This window comes from Rhinolophus hipposideros (assembly GCF_964194185.1).
Source record: "Rhinolophus hipposideros genome assembly, chromosome: 2".
In the NCBI taxonomy this organism is placed as follows: Eukaryota; Metazoa; Chordata; class Mammalia; order Chiroptera; family Rhinolophidae; genus Rhinolophus; species Rhinolophus hipposideros.
Window position 1 is genome coordinate 48,292,066 of NC_138048.1, and position 16,991 is coordinate 48,309,056.

The following is a 16,991-nucleotide window of genomic DNA, read 5'->3' on the forward strand; positions in this document are numbered from 1 at the left end:
CTACATTTGAGTTTGTTGAATGGAAACGTGTTTCTGAGTTTAGTCATTATGCTACTAAACTCAAAATTAATCATTTGCGTATTCTTTTTTAACTTGTTGGTCAGGTTATATCGAGTTTTAGCACCACAGAAAGGGAAAGATATTTGGTCTGAGAGGGTCTACACACCAGAGTATGCAACCTGATTTAGTCTCCCCCCCCCCAAGGTGCTGATGATGGAATCAGAAAGAATGCTCCAACAAAACAGAGCTGGCCCAGCTATGGCTGGTCTAAGTTTAGTTCGGAGAATTTCTGACATAGAAAATTCCACCATGACTGCTGGTTTCAAGACAAAACCTGCAGGACTCTTCCCTACCTTTGGACAGACAGTAAGGGTTGTGATCTGGGGCAAAGTAAATTCTCCTAAGTCTTGATTTTGTCATCTGTAACATAATGACAATTATCTATCTTAAAGAGCAGTTGGAGGATTAAATGAGAAAAATGAAGGATTAAATGAAAGTCCTTAGCCAGGCACTTGGCACACAACAGAGGCTCAAATAAAGACAAGTTACCTTTATTTGACCTATAGGAAAACACAGTGGGACTTGTCTCCCTTGGTTGAAAACAGAATGAAATTTCATCTATCCTTTATACTTTCTTCTCACTCCAAACATCCAGATACATTTTATGTCCAGTAGCAATTTTGTTTTTAAAATCAGCATATGTTGTTTCATTTTAGCATACATTCTTCTGATGCCCTGGTACCCAGTTATTACCTATCCTTTTCTGACAATAAAGCATGCTATAGAGTATTTTCCATCTTAGAGCAGACTTACTGTACTAGAGGCACATGTAGCATTCATTTTTTTTATATGTATAACTTTAACTTTTGATGGTAGGAAAATGTAGCCCCAAGTATTTCCCAACTGGGTAGGTAATATATTTACTCTGCTCACCTCACAACAGAAAAAAATGGCTGTTAATTTTATGTGGCAAAAAATTCAGATTTGAGACACCCATGTGTAGGTAGGGACACATCTCTCTGCAAAAGAGCAAATTTTGGAATGTAGGAGGTAGCAGACAGCATATAAATATGAAAAGCAAATGCCCCTTTCTAAAACTGGATCCTTTTTCTTTACTGATCATCCTTAGACATCACAATTTTCTAATACATATAAAAGTCCCAAACCCTAAAACAGTTATGACTTATCTGTTGATATAAAAATGTTCACAAAACTAATCAGCAAGAAAGAAAAGAAATCCTTCAACCTGAGGAAAAACCCTTTCATAATACAACCCCAAACTTGGGGATTAAATAACTGAAATGTTTCTTTAGCACTAGAGAAGTAAATTCAACGTTGCCTGTGGGTGGCCATGTGTAATACGATTTAGTTGACAAAGTTTGGTTTATAAAATATACTACACATTTTTTCTTAGGCAAAATCAGCAACAATCTGGAATAATTCAGATTTATTATGGGATAATTGTCAATGTTTGTATCTGTGACAATAACGAAAACAACTCTGAGCCCATTCAGTTTTATCTGGGAGATGGAAGAAACAATCCTCGGGGAAGAAGTTTTCAAAAACAATACAGCTGACAAGGTTTTAAGTTTAAAGGGGTCCTAATTAGCAACAAGAATATGAATAAACATGCTCCATGGAAAACGGTCTCCTAAATCTCACCATTCTTTGTATCTATCTTTTTTACCTTTCCCGGTATTTCCCAATCTAACCATATTCACCTGGTCCTTCAGATACAAGGTGCCTTTACATCTCAAATCCTCTCAATGCTTTTTTCCCCACTGAAGTTCTCATTACAAAGAACATACTTTGAAAGTTTGGAGGAGAAAAAGCAGGGAGGAGGGAATCAACGACTTTGCCCCTCATCAGTATACAAAACTGCAGAAGAGTTTTCCTGTGTTGAAATTAACATGCTTTTGTAATAAGTAACATCTTAAAGTTATTCAATAAATTGAAAGTAAATTAATAGAATCTGCCAGGCAGAGAACTAAAAATAGAACTTAGTTATCTCCTAAAATGTCATTTCTATTACCAAAAAAGGCTGCTTTATCAGTTCCCAACAATTATGCTGGGATTTAACTTTTAGTCAATTCCAATTTTTACATTTAAAAAAAAACCATTTTATTCTAAAAAAAAAAATTAGCTTGTATCTCGTGGCTCATGAACTTCTACAACGGGAGCAAGACAAACACCTCTGTTTTAAACAGAAAATAGACCACATCAGTTGAATGGACTTTGTTTTAATTCATTCATTTGATACACCTGGAATTGCTAGCAAAAATTCCCAATGTAAGCTATTCTTACTAGGGGAAACGACTTTGTGTGCTTTGTATTTTTTCCATTCAAATTGGTTTATCAAAATGAACTGAAAATTTTTAAAATTACCCAATAGAAGGTACATAATTTAAAACACCCTAGAGAAATGATGTATTACCAGTAATTTACAATTTTACAAAACTCAGCCACAAAAAAAAGTTCAAAGCTAAAAACAAAGATTTTTACTATGAATCAGTGCTTCTATTACCCTTCTGAAAGAAGTTATATTTTAATGTGATGTAAAGGCAACACTGAAAGTTTTTCTTTAAATTAACCACCTAACTTGTCCCTAAAATTACAAAGAATCAAAAGTCTTTTACAGGTCAAGTGCAGTAAACTAAAATGTTCTTTCAGCACAAAGCAGCACTAGAAAAAGTAACATTTATAGATGGGAGGTGACTAGTTTTGCAGTGGCTGCTCCATCAATGGCAGACAGACATGAGATGGTATCCATCCAGAGCACAGACACAACTATAGGCTAGATGCGAAGACTGCGTCACAGGCTTGGCTGATATATGTCCTTTGTCTTTGTAGCTTTCTACTTTAAATGAAGTGGATTTTTTAAAGTTTAAATCAGGTCACATAGGATGACTGCTTAAATGACATCATCATGAGGTATGAAAGCTCTGAATATCCCTGACATTCAGCAGGATTTACCAGAGATGTATAATAGCTTGTCAGGGGAACTTCCAAATAGTTACACTTTGGGGTTTTAATGAATTCTAGGAAGAGGACAAGATTAAAGTACGTTTAAAGGGTATTCTCTGAAACAGAAGTGAGCAACTTTTCCTTCAGAATTCATTTTGAATAGCATATCCACAAATATAAATCTTCTCTGATAGTGTGTCCCAACACAGTCAAGATGGCCAACTAGCACCAAGAAGTCATGGGTTCAATTGCAGTTCTCTTGCCAATTAAGCTTATTTTTCTCGTTCCAGTCCAAGCACAAATGTGGATCACTGAAGACAGTACTGGAAGCGCCACTTACAGATATGGATTGCAGTCATCATTAAATGATCCAGAAGGTAGAAGCTGCTTTTAAGGGGCGGGGGTGGGGTGGGGGGGTGGGCACTTGACTGGGCAATACTAGTAGGAGATGAAATGATTAGGGAACAATGAGGTTATAAGAAAAAGATCACTGCCCTTATTTGGGTTAAACAGGTCATGTTGAGAAGATGGTTATTTAAGATAAGGATGTTACATTAAGGGATCATATATGCAGCATGAATACATTGGAATCAAGCTGCACCCAATGAAGAAAAAAAAATTCCCTAAGTAACCTTTAAAAGTATGTGTTACCTGCCAGTCACAGAGGGGAAAGCACCTAGGGTGAGCTCCCAGTTTAATGAGGACCTTGATCAGGACCACAAAGCCTGAAACATTTGTTTTAATGCAGAAACACAGCCTCTAGTCACACTGGTTAAGTTTGGGGAAAATTGCACAGGGGTTTTTGTCTTGTTTTTTTACTTTTTTGTTTCAATAACTAAGGATTCTAAATCTTCAACCAGCGTGAGAACTGAACCACTTCCAAATCCTAAGACACGTAAGACCAAAGAGAAGCACTAGCCGTACAAATTAATATGTGCCCCTCTCCTTTCTGTTCTAAAGGAATCTTCAAACCAGTATCACATTTAAGAATCAAAGTGTTAATTCTTCAGCATTCCTGACAACTAAAAGCACATTCACTGAAGGCTGAAGGTGAGGGACTGGATGGTTTAACTTTAATATCTGTGAAGAATGGCGCCAATAGAGGAAAGAAAACCATCCAATCTCAGTAAGGATTAATGCAAATTTGGCTCGAGAAAGCCACCAGATAATCCAAGGGTTCACTGTGGAAGAACTCATGGAAAGTACTCTGAAGTGTACACAACAGGGCCGAACATCTCCCTTGTTGCAAGTAGTTGTGTGAAATTCAAGATAAAGGTTTAGTCTCATCTTTTAACGTCAGTATTTTTTCCCACTTTAAAGAGAATGAGGAGGAGTCTTTTTCCCCCACAAAAAAAGGGAGCCACATTAATATGTGTATATTCCCATGACTCTTATAATATAGAAGTGCAGATCTCCAAAGCCTAGGGATTTTCCTTAAAAGAGTGGGCCGTTCTGGTTACCCTTTTCTTAGAAGGGTATTCCACCACAGAGAGCCAGAGGTTTTCCAGATGTGTGAGAGAGCAGGTGCGCAAGGCAAGCAAATGAGCGCAAACAGTATTATGGAAAACGTTTTGAGAAGTTAGCTCCATGAGGACTGTGGGCTCCACAGAAGGACTTGACTGGGCAGCCTGGTCTGACAGGAACATGATGGCAGAGTGTTGCTTCAAAGCTGGAAACCTTCCATAGGCGCCTCACACTGCTGGAAGATGTACTGCTGCTGGCTAAGGTCAACCTGGGGTGCGATGCTGCTGTCCTCATCCTCCGTGCCGAAGTAATGCTCGATAAGGTCAAAGGCCTTCTGGTAGATCTCCTGGTTTTCGTGACTCTGCAAGAATTCAATTTTATCCAGACCTAGAATAAAGAATAAAGGAAAATCTCTTGTTTAAATGTAGGAAATTTCGATGAAACGATATTTTGCCATGTCTCCTTCCTTGAGGTGAAGGAAGACTCTCTTCTCTACTTGTATCTTGTACGTATTTTGTAACAGCATAGGAAGTAGTGCTAGCGATTACATCTGAATGCTAGTATTACAAACTGACATTAACAACATATATACAAGTAATAGCCAATCCCCAGAAGCACCAATTTCCATCAGAGTCCCATCATCCAGCGCCTAGGGCCACTAGAAGTATTCCTACTGGACCGTACCCATGGCCTAATCAATCCTTGGCTCTGGTTCTATCTACCTAGGCTCTGAGCTATCCTGTACGATTTCAACAAATGTATAATATCCTTATATCGGTTAAAATCAAATTCTTGCTTAAACTAAGAAGTCTGACTAGAACAATTAGCCAACACATTCCTTTTATTAAGTTCAAGCCCAACTGAACTAGGCTTTCTTTTACATGTAGCCATAAGGAGTCTAACAGCTATAGCAATATCAGAAATAAATATCAATATTGCTCAAAGGAAAAAACAGATATTTCATATACACATCCATTTTAAAATATATGTAAATCAAAATATTAACAAGAGTTGATTCTGAAGAAAGATCTCTGGGTAGTAGAGGAACATTTTCTTTTTTATACATTTCAAAATTCCTTACACTAAGCAGTTATAGCTTTTATAATCAGGTTTTTTAAAAAAATGGTAAATTGTTAAAATCATTTTGGAAAACAATTCTGCATTAGCTGATAAATTTGAACATGAACATACGCCATCACCCATAGTTTCAATCTCAGGAATAACCCTAGAACAGTCGTTTTCAAACCTGGCTTATGCATTAAAATCACGTAGGGAATTGTAAAGGTTGAAGAATCAGGTTGGTGCAAATGTAATTGCAGTTTTTGCAATTATTAACCTTTTGAACAGCAATTACTTTTGCACCAACCTAATACACTGGTAAACCAATGATTAATATGGTTAAGACTGAGATTAGAAGAATGAGGAAACCAAAAGGCAGATTGTGACTCTTCAGGATGAAATTTAGAAATCTTTTAAGTCGTGGATGCAATTCAAAACCAGAACTCTCAATCTTACAAGAGAAAAGGAGTCAGGCATCAGCGACAGTAGGTATGAATGTTCTAGAGGTTCCGATGGACTAGTGAGAAGAGTACCCACAAGGACAAGCAGAATCAAGGAATTGGAAAATCCTAAAAGCCCAGTGTAAAATGGGCTAAACTGAAGGGTACTTGCTTCTCTTCACATCTACAATGCATATTCTTTTCCAATTCTGCATACTAAACATTATCATTTATAAGAGTACACATTTTTCGTATGTATTTGTGAATGACATATGTGGACCAGTCAGAAAAGCAAGGAGAAAAAGAAAATCATAATTTCAGGACACCTATTTAATACTCTATCTTACCATAAGCTTCTTCAATCAAAGCACAGTAAGGATTAATGCCAGTGCCGTTTCTTTTGGCTTCTTGTTCTCCAAGCCTCAGGATATTTTCCAAGCCATTTAGGGCAACCTGTACAATCTTAGAGTCCATGACTGTGAGGAGATCACAGAGTGGCTTGATACAACCCAGTTCTACGAGGTACCTAAATTAATAAGAATAATTTAGTCAAAGATTTTAATTTCATAAAACTTTTATTAAGTTGGTGAAAGGGTCATCCTCAAACTGACTGCAGAGATAAAACCATGCACACATTCAACCATACAAGCTACACCTTATCACAAAAAAAGCTACAAATAAATCAAACAAAACCAGTTCTCTGGCAGTCAGTTTCATTTTTTTCCTTTCACAATTACTGGACTACAAGAAACTGGAATACTCTCTTACTTTGAATATGAGCAACTCATCAAAATAGAATAATTTTGATTAGTTTCATCTTTGTAACAGCAGAACAGCAGAACAGGCCCAACAAGCCAATTCTATTTTACACAAAGAATTCTTAAAAATTGAAGGTAAGAAATAAACTCAATGTAAAACTGGGCAAATGATCTGCACATACACCTCAGCAAAGATATAATACTAATGACAAACAGGCATATGAAAAGATGCTCAACATCATATGTTATCAAATTCAAACACTACAGACCTATTAAAATTGAAATGCTGGCAAGGATGTGGAACAACAGAAACTCTCATTTTTTGCTGGCGGGAATGCAAAATAGGATAAACTATTTTGGAAGATAGCTTGGCAGTTTATTTACAAAGCTTTCCATTCGATCCAGCAAGCATTCTCCTAGACATTTACCCAACTGAGAGGAAAACATGTCCACACAAAAACCTGCACACCAATATTTACAGCAACTTGATTCGTAACTGTCAAAAACTGGAAACAACCAGTTCTTTCGTATATTAATGGATAAAAGGTAGTACATCCAGACAATGGAATATTATTCAGCAATAAAAAGAAATGAGCAACCAAGTCATGAAAAGACATGAAAAAAACCTTAAATGCATAAACGCATATTGCTAAATGAAAGAAGCCATTGTCACAAGACTCCATATGATCTAAATATATGACATTCTGGAAAAGGCAAAACTTTCATAAATCTAAAACTATTATTTAAAAAGCCTTAATTTTTTTAAAGTACTTTTATGTCTTATTTAGCATTATATATTCGTGTGAATTTAATAATATTGTGCTTAATTTTATTTAAATGTTTCCTGACAATTAAGACTACATGTCCTATGAACAGAATAAGTCTGTCATCTAGGCTTAAAGTCATTTCTGACCATTTCCCCTTCCTTTACACCACAGTTTTAGTGGCCAAAACCTGTCAACCATTCCTTCAACATATCTATATAAATTCTCATTATTTTTCTCAAAAAACAAAACTAAGCCTCTTTCATAATTATAAATGTTAGTTGTTGCATATTTGGAAAACACAGAAAAGCACTCAGAAAAATAAAAGGTACCCAGAGATAACCACCACTATTACATCCCAGCCGTGCTACATGCAAGCTGGATGACTTTGGGCAAGTTATTTGATCTCTCTGAGTTTCAGTTTCCTCAACTGGAAAAGTCTGGGAACCACAGATTTATTAATAAGTCTGTCACTAAACCTCAGCAAAATTTTAGAGTAGTTAATAGATGGTTTACACATCTGCACTTAAACTTCACTGGCTTACACAGGTGAGTCTATTGAACACCAACTGGTATTTCAGAGACTTGTTCAGAATCTCCAAAATTGTCCTCAAATTTGATTCTGATCGGCTCTTGATGTGATCTTTTCTCCCCACTATCTTGGCTGACCTCTGATCCTTATACTGTCTTTAAAAAGTTCATTTATAATAGTTTTGTAACACTGTCTAGTTGTAGAAATCTTATATTATGAAAACCAGTGTACTGAAAACAACTAAGGATTAAAAACAAATTTTAAGGTTGCTAGAAAGCTTCTAGAACCTGTGTATAAGTTAAATGAATAATTTAAATACAAACTATAAGATTAATGACTAAACTTTCTTATTAAAAAAAGAGCTCTACCCAAAAATATGCTAAGAAATCCAGAATTCAGAAGACGTTAGATTTTTATTTGCAAAATACAGTATCAAAAATTGTATTCTGGCACAATTCATTTAATGAATTCTGGGTTCTGAATTCTAAGCATTGAAAATTTTTAACATAGATTACCAGAAATGAGCAAACATAGCAGGTGACTATTTTCTTTCCAAGGACACAAAGGATTAAAAGCTGTGCTTTCAGGTCAGTGATGGTATCACTGAGTTAGTTGATACTACTATTCCTTAAATACCTTACAAGATCAGAAGGAAGTTGAGGTGTTATTTTCTTATGCAAACACTCATCTTTGGAGATTTAAGACCACCACAGAGGTATTTCACTATCGATGCGAGTTTCTCCAAAGATGACAATTTACACCTAAAAGCAACTCAAGTGACAAGGGCATGTGAGCTGCGTAGGAGTTGGGAAGCTATATTATTCTGAGAAAATCCTCAGAAGTTTGAAGACTTGAAAAATGACTGGAAAACAAGCATAACGCTATGGTTAAAGTCTGGGAGTGGCTCCTATCAGTGGTGTGTTTCGAACATCTGGATAAATTGATCATTGGTCATCAACGTTAGCTGGCTTTTGTGGCAGAAAAGGCTACCATTAAGAAAAATTTCTGGGCAGCCGGTTTGCTCAGTGGTTAGAGTGAGGTGCTCATAACACCAAGGTTGCCAGTTCGAATCCCACATGGGCCAGTGAGCTGCGCCCTCCACAACTAGATTGAACACAACGGCTTGACTAGGAGCTGAGCCGCGCCCCCCCACAACTCGATTGAAAAACGACTTGACATCCTATTCCTTAATAGTCCCTAATTAAAAAAGAAAAAAGAGAAATATTATAATATGCAAAAAAAGAATTTTGAATGAATAATTTAAAAGAAAAAAATTTCTGGGTAAGAAAATTTATTCCACAAGAATATATTATCTGAAAAGTAAATTATATTTCTCAAATTATATTAATGTTTCAAACCCAAGAGAGCTGATCTAATTGGTAATTTTATATTTAGGATTTCCTTTAGGAAGGAGAAATTTATGCAGGAGAAATCCAGATACCCTAGAATGGAGGAAACTGAGTTTTGAAAGACAGAATTGATAAAATTAGATGACCAACAAACTCACTGTGTCTAAAACCATCTCACTCAAAGAGGATTTTGCTTCCTCTGTGTCCTACTTGTTTTCAACAGTACCAACATTTTCCTGTTTTCTCTGACTCTTCCCTTTCCTTTGTTATCTATAGCCTGCCACCAAGTCCTACGGATCCTGCTTTCCTGTATCTAGGCCCATATCCCATGCTACAGCTATTATCTTCGTCTTGGTCATCACTGTACACTAAACTACTGCAATGGCATCTTAATTGCTCTCTCTTTGCTCCTCAAATCACTATCTTCTTTATTTCACTCTCTAGGTTAAAGAATACTCCAAGTCTTCCCAATCAATACCCAAGACTAAGGCCTTCATCTCAGTTTTCAAAGTCAACAATTACTTAATTTCCCATCCTTGAGAAAGAATAACCTATATATTAGGGAGACCACTTCATAGATTGTGTAGATGCCTGACCACTGTGCTATAAACCTGAAGCTGAAGTTGAATAATACTGAATGTCAACTATAAATGTGTATGTTTGTGTGCGGGATGTGGAGTACAGCATAGGGAATATAGTCGATGGAACTGTAACAGCTATATATGATGTCAGAGGGGTAGTACATTGGGGATGGGTATCACTTTGTGAGGGGTGTAAATGTCTAACTATTACATTGTTTTGTACACCTGAAACTAATAAGAAAAAAATAACCTATAGCAAGATTGATTTGCCTCTTCCAGTAACATTTACTGTGTATATTCCCTCACACTTCTCCTTATGCTATTCTTTCTCTAAAACTGCCAAATATCTACCCACATGGCAAGTTTCATCTCTTTCATGAAACTTCCTCTAATTCCAGCCAACATTCTTTATCCCTCATTCTTATGAACAAGAGTATATTAGCATTTGATTATATTTAACCTAGGATTATGGATAGTGTCTAAATTATTCTAATGGGATCTTGCATTTAAATCTTGTCTCCTCAATCAGAATGAGCAGATAAAGTCAGTTTACTTTTTATAATTTGGACTGTGATATTTTTGTCATAATCTTTCAAGTAAACTCTTCATCTTGTTAAGAAGAAACTGCTGAGATTTCGATATTTAACTTAATTATTATAAACAGCTATGCTGTATGTTAAAAAGGGATTATAGCCATTCTACTCTTCTCTAACAGAGCAAAACACCCAATACTACCTGCTGACATATACCAGTGTTTTAGAAATGTTTTTAAAATGTATGTATACAGTTTAACCATTTCAATTAAGAAAACATATTTGGCATACAATGTAGAAACAACTATAAATCTGAATTTGAACATAAAACCTAGCAACAGTTTTAAATAACTTCGATATTACTGCACATTACTGCCATCTAGTGGTGGAACACTTACAATCATAGCACATATATTAAGTGAGGCCTTAATGTTTGTCCATAGGTTCTGCGACTTTAGGATAAAAACCAATTTTATCACAGGGTAACTGACAAAAACAAAAGTTAAGTTTCTGGGTTATTATAATTCAATGTTATTCAAGGACCTGCTAGACCCCAGAACCAGAATCTTGGAGGTTGAAAAAGACCTATTCTCATAGAAACATGCTTCTGAAGACAACCTGAAGTCTTCCTTGAAGTCCTGTCAATAATGAACTTTACCAAAATAGCTACTGGACGTTAACCTATTTACAATTTTATTACTTCAGGTAAATACCTCTTATCTTCTGTACGTGACCAATTTCTGAAATGTTAGGATTACTCTACCTTCATTTTTAAATTCCCAACAGAACACTAAAAATTAGCATTGGTTGGGTGTCTATATTTAACCCACAAAGCAAGAATATGAGATGTAGCTGTTTTCCTGATATTACATGTGAGGAAGGGGCTGATGCTTTAACACTCATTCAAAACCCTTTTCTGGGGCGGATGGGTGCCTCAGTTGGTTAGAGCACGAGCTCTGGGCAACGGAGCTGCTGGAGCGTGAGCTCTCAACCATGGTGGGCTGCGCTGTGCCCTCCACAACTAAGATTGAAAGGACTACTTGACTTGGAAAAGTCCCGGAAGTACACACTGTTCCCCAATAAAGTCCTGTTTCCCTTCCCCAATTAAAAACAAAAACAACAACAACAACAAAAAACCCCTTTCCCCTCACCTGAATTCCCATAAAGTAAGTTAATACAAGTAAAAAGTCTAGGTTCAATTTTTCTCTTCATCATTACTCTTTTTTTTCCTATCTGAAATACCAGATGTTCTTGATTTAGCACTTAATTATATGATGTTTCTTGGAGGAATTGATTCCTATCCATATTTATGCCTTCTCTAACCATTGAGATAACAAACTGCTACCCAAAAGGCCATTTAAGTCTCAAGCTAATCCATTATTTCTCATTTTATTTACTGAATACCATAGTACTTTAGTCTCTATTGAACTTGGCACTTTATTCTAAGATATACCTCTCTTTCAAGTATGGTCCAATTCCAGTATTAAGAGATCTAAATTAGAAATACCAAGAGTTAGCTATTAAAGTTGAACCAAGGATTCTACAAGTAACCTTCTAGATTACCCAAGATGTTTCTGACCAAGCAGCCATACAGCAGGCTGAAGCCACCCCTGTAAATATTTACATTGCCTCAAATCTCAACTATGCCTTAGTTCTCACATCCCAGAATTACTTTCAGCAAGAAGAAATGGGAAAGATAGAAGGAATTAAATATATACAGGTGGTGCCAAAAATATGTATACAAGTAGACAGTTTGGTCAACGTTGCTCAAGCAATAGCTCGCCGTCATCAGCAATGTCTAGACACTGATAGCAACCACTCTGAGCACCTCTGGTAATTGCAGAAGTCAAACGTGACTTGCATTCATCTTTTGTTATCGGTATATATGGAGCACTACAATTCTAATACAGTTTTCCTTTCTTAAAATGTGTATACATTTTTTTGGCACCCTCTATAGTATTTGAGTCTAATTATAAAACGGAGAAAATCTTCCAACAGGCTAGAACTGAGCATTCTTAATCGGTAGACACAATGTTTTTTTCCTTTAATTTGTAAGATGCTACCTGGCTAGTACTTACTTGATCTGTTCAGCTGATCCTCCAGAAGTTGCATTTGTGATGGCCCATGCTGCTTCTTTCCTTGTCCGAAACTCAGCAGTTTGTAATATACTAATGAGGGCTGGAAAAATGTTGGCATCTATCACCGTCTGAGATTAAATGAAAAATGGAAAGGGAAATTACAAGATTTACAAAAATGTTCATGATACCATTAGGTTGGTGCAAAAGTAATTACAGTTTAAAAGGTGAAAAATAATTGCAAAAATCGCAATTATTTTTACACCAACCTAACAATAAATTTTCAAGCCAGCTTCACTAATGACACCTGTTAAAAATTAATTGGAAGGGGTCAAGTCCGTATTATCCCCAACATTTTGGCTATACTTGGTATCCCTGGTAACACCCTCTTTGGTGTCTGTGACCTTGTAATCTTAGTTTTCTCTCTTATTGACCTCTCTTGTCCCAACCACAGTAACAAATTATAAAAGTTCAATTCTCTGTTCCTCTGTTATTTTCATGTTTCTCACAACACCCACTCAGACATGTGATGTAATTCTCTGGTACACATCTCTCACTGGAGCCCCAGCCCAGAGTGGCCAACAACTTACTTTAGGTATGCTAACTGCCTCAAACACATCATCTACCCTCTACATCAGGTCTCCTTTCAAACCTCTCTAGTACACAAAGGCTATTTTTGTTTGTATGTATGTATGCACGTATGTACACATGTATATATGTGGTATGATCAAAAACTACGGTGACCGTTTCACTAAAAAATATTACAGCAGGAGACACATTGCCATTAATCCCCCTCAAAATACTCTCCCTCGCTTCGAACACACTTATCCCATCATTCTTGGCGCTTTCTGAAGCAGTTCTGAAAGTCCTCTTTCGTGAGTGTCTCAGTTGTGCTGTCATGGCTGCCTCGATGTCCTGAATCGATTCAAAACGTTTATCTTTTCAGGTTATTTTGACTTTGGGGAAGAGCCAGAAGTCGCACGGTGCCATATCTGGTGAATAAGGTGGATGAGGACACACTGTAATGTTTTTATCTGACAGAAATTGCAGTACCAGAAGTGATGTGGGACCGAGCCTGTCTATTGTGATAAAAAATATGGTGAGTGCTGCTGCCGAGTGCCGTCCAATGGAAAGGCAGGGATCTTCAATATGGGGAGCGGGGCATCAAACCTTAGTAACAGTGTGTGACAAGTTTCCACTTGTTCGGTGCAGTCAGTCAGGTGTGAGCTACGGTTGAGAGCAGGTGTGTTTTGAAGTGTGCCGTAAATCATCCTCCATCATGACCATGCTCTGTGTCACACACTGCTTCTGGTATATGGTAATTTCTGTCAAATAAAAACATTACGGATGTCCTCATCCACCTTATTCACAGGATTTGGCACCAACTTCTGGCTCTTCCCCAAAGTCAAAATGATTCATGACATTGAGGCAGCCACGACAGTACAATTAAAGACATTCACAAAAGAGGACTTCCAGAACTGCTTCAGAAAGTGGCAAGAATGACAGGATAAGAGTGTTTGAAATGAGGGAGAGTATTTTGAGGGGGATTAATGGCAATGTGTCTTTTACTGTAGTAAATTTTATTTAAACTTTCACCGTATTGTTTGATCACACCTCATATTCTAAATTCCATCAGTCTCCATGTCTCTTACATTTTCAATTTAAAATGTCCCGAGTCCACCTTTTCCTTTCCTTTAGCACTGCCGCCACCCTATTCCAAAACATCACCTCCCATCCAGTTTAACAGAATAGCTTTTAGATGGACAGAGTACTTTTACGCAATCCCTTTCATATACTAATACTAAAGCAGTCTTCCTCAAATTACTTTTTTCATGTTTTTCCCTAACTCAAGAACCTAAAATGGGTTCACAACATTTCCTATTATCAAGAAACCGAGAAGTTCCACATAAGAGCCTAGTGGTAGCAGACAATCAACTACAGCTGAAATCACCTCGTACTCATGCTATAAATTGCAACAGCTATCAATCTCAGTCCCTGACAGCATTCTGTTAGGTGATGACTAACTCACGTTTTCCTGGTCAAGAATTCTTTCCATTATACCAATGAAAAAAGTAAGCAAAGTTTAGCAGAAAGACACTTCATCTTGGTCCTATCATTTACTAGAGGTGCCTTTGGAAAATCATTTTATTTTTCTGAGCCTCAATTTCATCTTTAAATGAGAATGCTGGGTAAAGTCCCATAGACTTGTGTTTTCCAACCTGTTGTTCCAGCCTTTCTCATGGCCTATGCTGAACCATTTGGCCCACTGCTCATCTTCCACTTGGGTTAGTCTCCCATTGATGTAAGAACAAAAGTAAAGGGCAGATAACCAGTTGCAGAAAAATGGGTTCCCAATGGTTCATGAAAAATTAAAAGAATTACAATAATGGGTCCACTAGAAAATAAATATTTCACTTGCAAAAGTAAAGGTAATTTGTTTAGCATAAAGTCCAATAAAACACTGCAAAAATTCAATTTCTCAGCTCTATTTCTCAGATCTTGGCAAATCCTCAAATACTAAAGGCAAAGGGAAAAACCAAGGCCCAAGTATAAGTTTCAAAAGATTTAACTTCTTTAAAGTAGGATTTAAAAAAGTAGTAAGTAGCACTACTAAATACAACAACATTGGAAGTTAGTGGTCTCCAAGGCAATAATGAAATATATGTATTTTAAAGACAAACTGGAAAAAACCCTTTCTTATCAATAAAATACACAAAAAAGACAGGTGCTATGTATGAGATTACCTGGATCTGTGCCCTATTTCCAGCTGTGATATTAGATATTGTCCAACATGCTTCTTTTTTGATAGATTCCTTTGGGCTACTCAGCAAGTGCAATAAACTCTGCAGAGCTGAGCAATTCAAAATTACCTAAAAGGAAGTTTAAAATTTTTTGTTATTGTATTGATCCAAATGTAAGTAAATCTTTAACTCAAAAACTTTATTTTAGAAAAAGGGCAAAGATATAACTTAACGTCTCCCTCCAAAATTTTAGAAACAAATTATGTATATATAAAGTATTTCCTGCTAATAAAAATTAGTTTCTGAGACTATCAAAACTATTTCATTGTACACATTCTCAATTACTAAAGCCATACTTAGTAAGGCACAATAACGTATTAGTTATTCACCTCCCTTTATAAAAATGCAACAGATAAGAAGGTTGCTATCTTTAATATGTAAATTGATAAGAGAAACTAAAATTTGAATAAAAAATTATCTCACAAGTAATGAAAGAAACGCAAATTAAAATAAAGCCATTTTTGCCTATTAAATTAACATAGATCAAAAAATAAAACAAGTTAAATAGGTATAATCTTTCTAAATAACAAAATAAAAGATGTCACAAAGCAATTTTTAAAATGCCAAAGACATGGTCTGGAAAAGAAACACGTCAGAAATTAAAGACAATATTTGGCTGGGGTGGCCAGATGGCTCAGTTGGTTAGAGCGCGAGCTTTAACCAACAGGGTTGGCGGTTCGATTCCCACATGGGCCAGTGAGCTGCGCCCTCCACAACTAGACTTGATACAGAAGTTGAATGGCATGACATCAGGAACTAGAAGGGCAGAATCCTCCTCACATAAGAGGAAGCTATCAGAGACGATGAGATAAAGATGACAGACACAGAAAAGGATGCAGCTGGCGTCTTCTGATGCTCACAAGAACCATTTCAAGCGGAAGGAATAGGGGGAAACAAACGTGCCTAACCAAAAGGCTAAGTTAAATCATAGGGGAACCCAAAATTGCTACAAGCAACAGGTCAAAACAGAGATAGCGAAGGTATTGAAAGTAATTGCCTAAGCCAACATTTTCCACAAATATTAATGAAACGAAGTATTAATTCTCCCAATATGGAATTCAATATTAGAATGGAAACATAATCATGGGGTTCAATGTACTGTTCTTTAAGGAAAAAAATAGATGCCATTTATTCATACCTGGGTTTGAATATCATCACCTGTGACAATGTTTCCCACAGCCCGCAAAGCAGGAGAAACCACTTTATAATCATTATGCCTGCAACCATAAAAAGAAATGTTATATACAAACAACAGTTCTATCCTTAGTCTCTTTTCCTTAGGACTGAAATCCACACCAAATAATATGTGATAGGATTTTAGAGCAAAAAGGTACCTATGGTGGTTATTAAGGGAACCCTCTCACCATGATGCTTGGTGTCCCCCAGAAGAGCTGTCTGTCCCTTCATTTAGTATTTTTCAAAAAAAGAAAAAACTACAAATCTTTCCTAATAATCTTTTCCAGGTATCCCATCACCTGGATTCCAACTTTTCCCTCTCATTCTTTCATTGTTTTCATTTCCTCTTTACTTGGATTCTATGGTGCTGAGATAATGGAGAGCAGTAGTTAACATTAATACACTTTTAAGTTTTACAAACTGTGTAATTTTCAGAGTTGAGAATATTCAACAGTTGAAATAACTTGAAAATAAAAGCCAGGCTTCAGACTTCAA

General features: G+C 36.4%; 1 protein-coding gene across 2 annotated transcripts in view; it reads right to left on the bottom strand.

The window, feature by feature from the left end:
- Positions 1 to 525: 525 nt before the first annotated feature.
- The window catches only part of KPNA1 (karyopherin subunit alpha 1), a 60,357-nt gene continuing 43,891 nt past the window's right edge, over positions 526 to 16,991 (bottom strand). The window contains exons 10-14 of one of the 2 annotated variants that reach the window (XM_081075655.1): positions 16,459 to 16,537; positions 15,264 to 15,389; positions 12,523 to 12,650; positions 6,275 to 6,453; positions 526 to 4,815 (exon numbers count right to left, since the gene is read on the bottom strand). In XM_081075655.1, coding sequence (XP_080931781.1) covers positions 4,628 to 4,815; positions 6,275 to 6,453; positions 12,523 to 12,650; positions 15,264 to 15,389; positions 16,459 to 16,537 — 700 coding nt within the window. In that variant the 3' untranslated portion in view covers positions 526 to 4,627. The remainder of the gene's footprint in view (positions 4,816 to 6,274; positions 6,454 to 12,522; positions 12,651 to 15,263; positions 15,390 to 16,458; positions 16,538 to 16,991) is intronic. The other variant, XM_081075656.1, reaches the window with a different exon arrangement.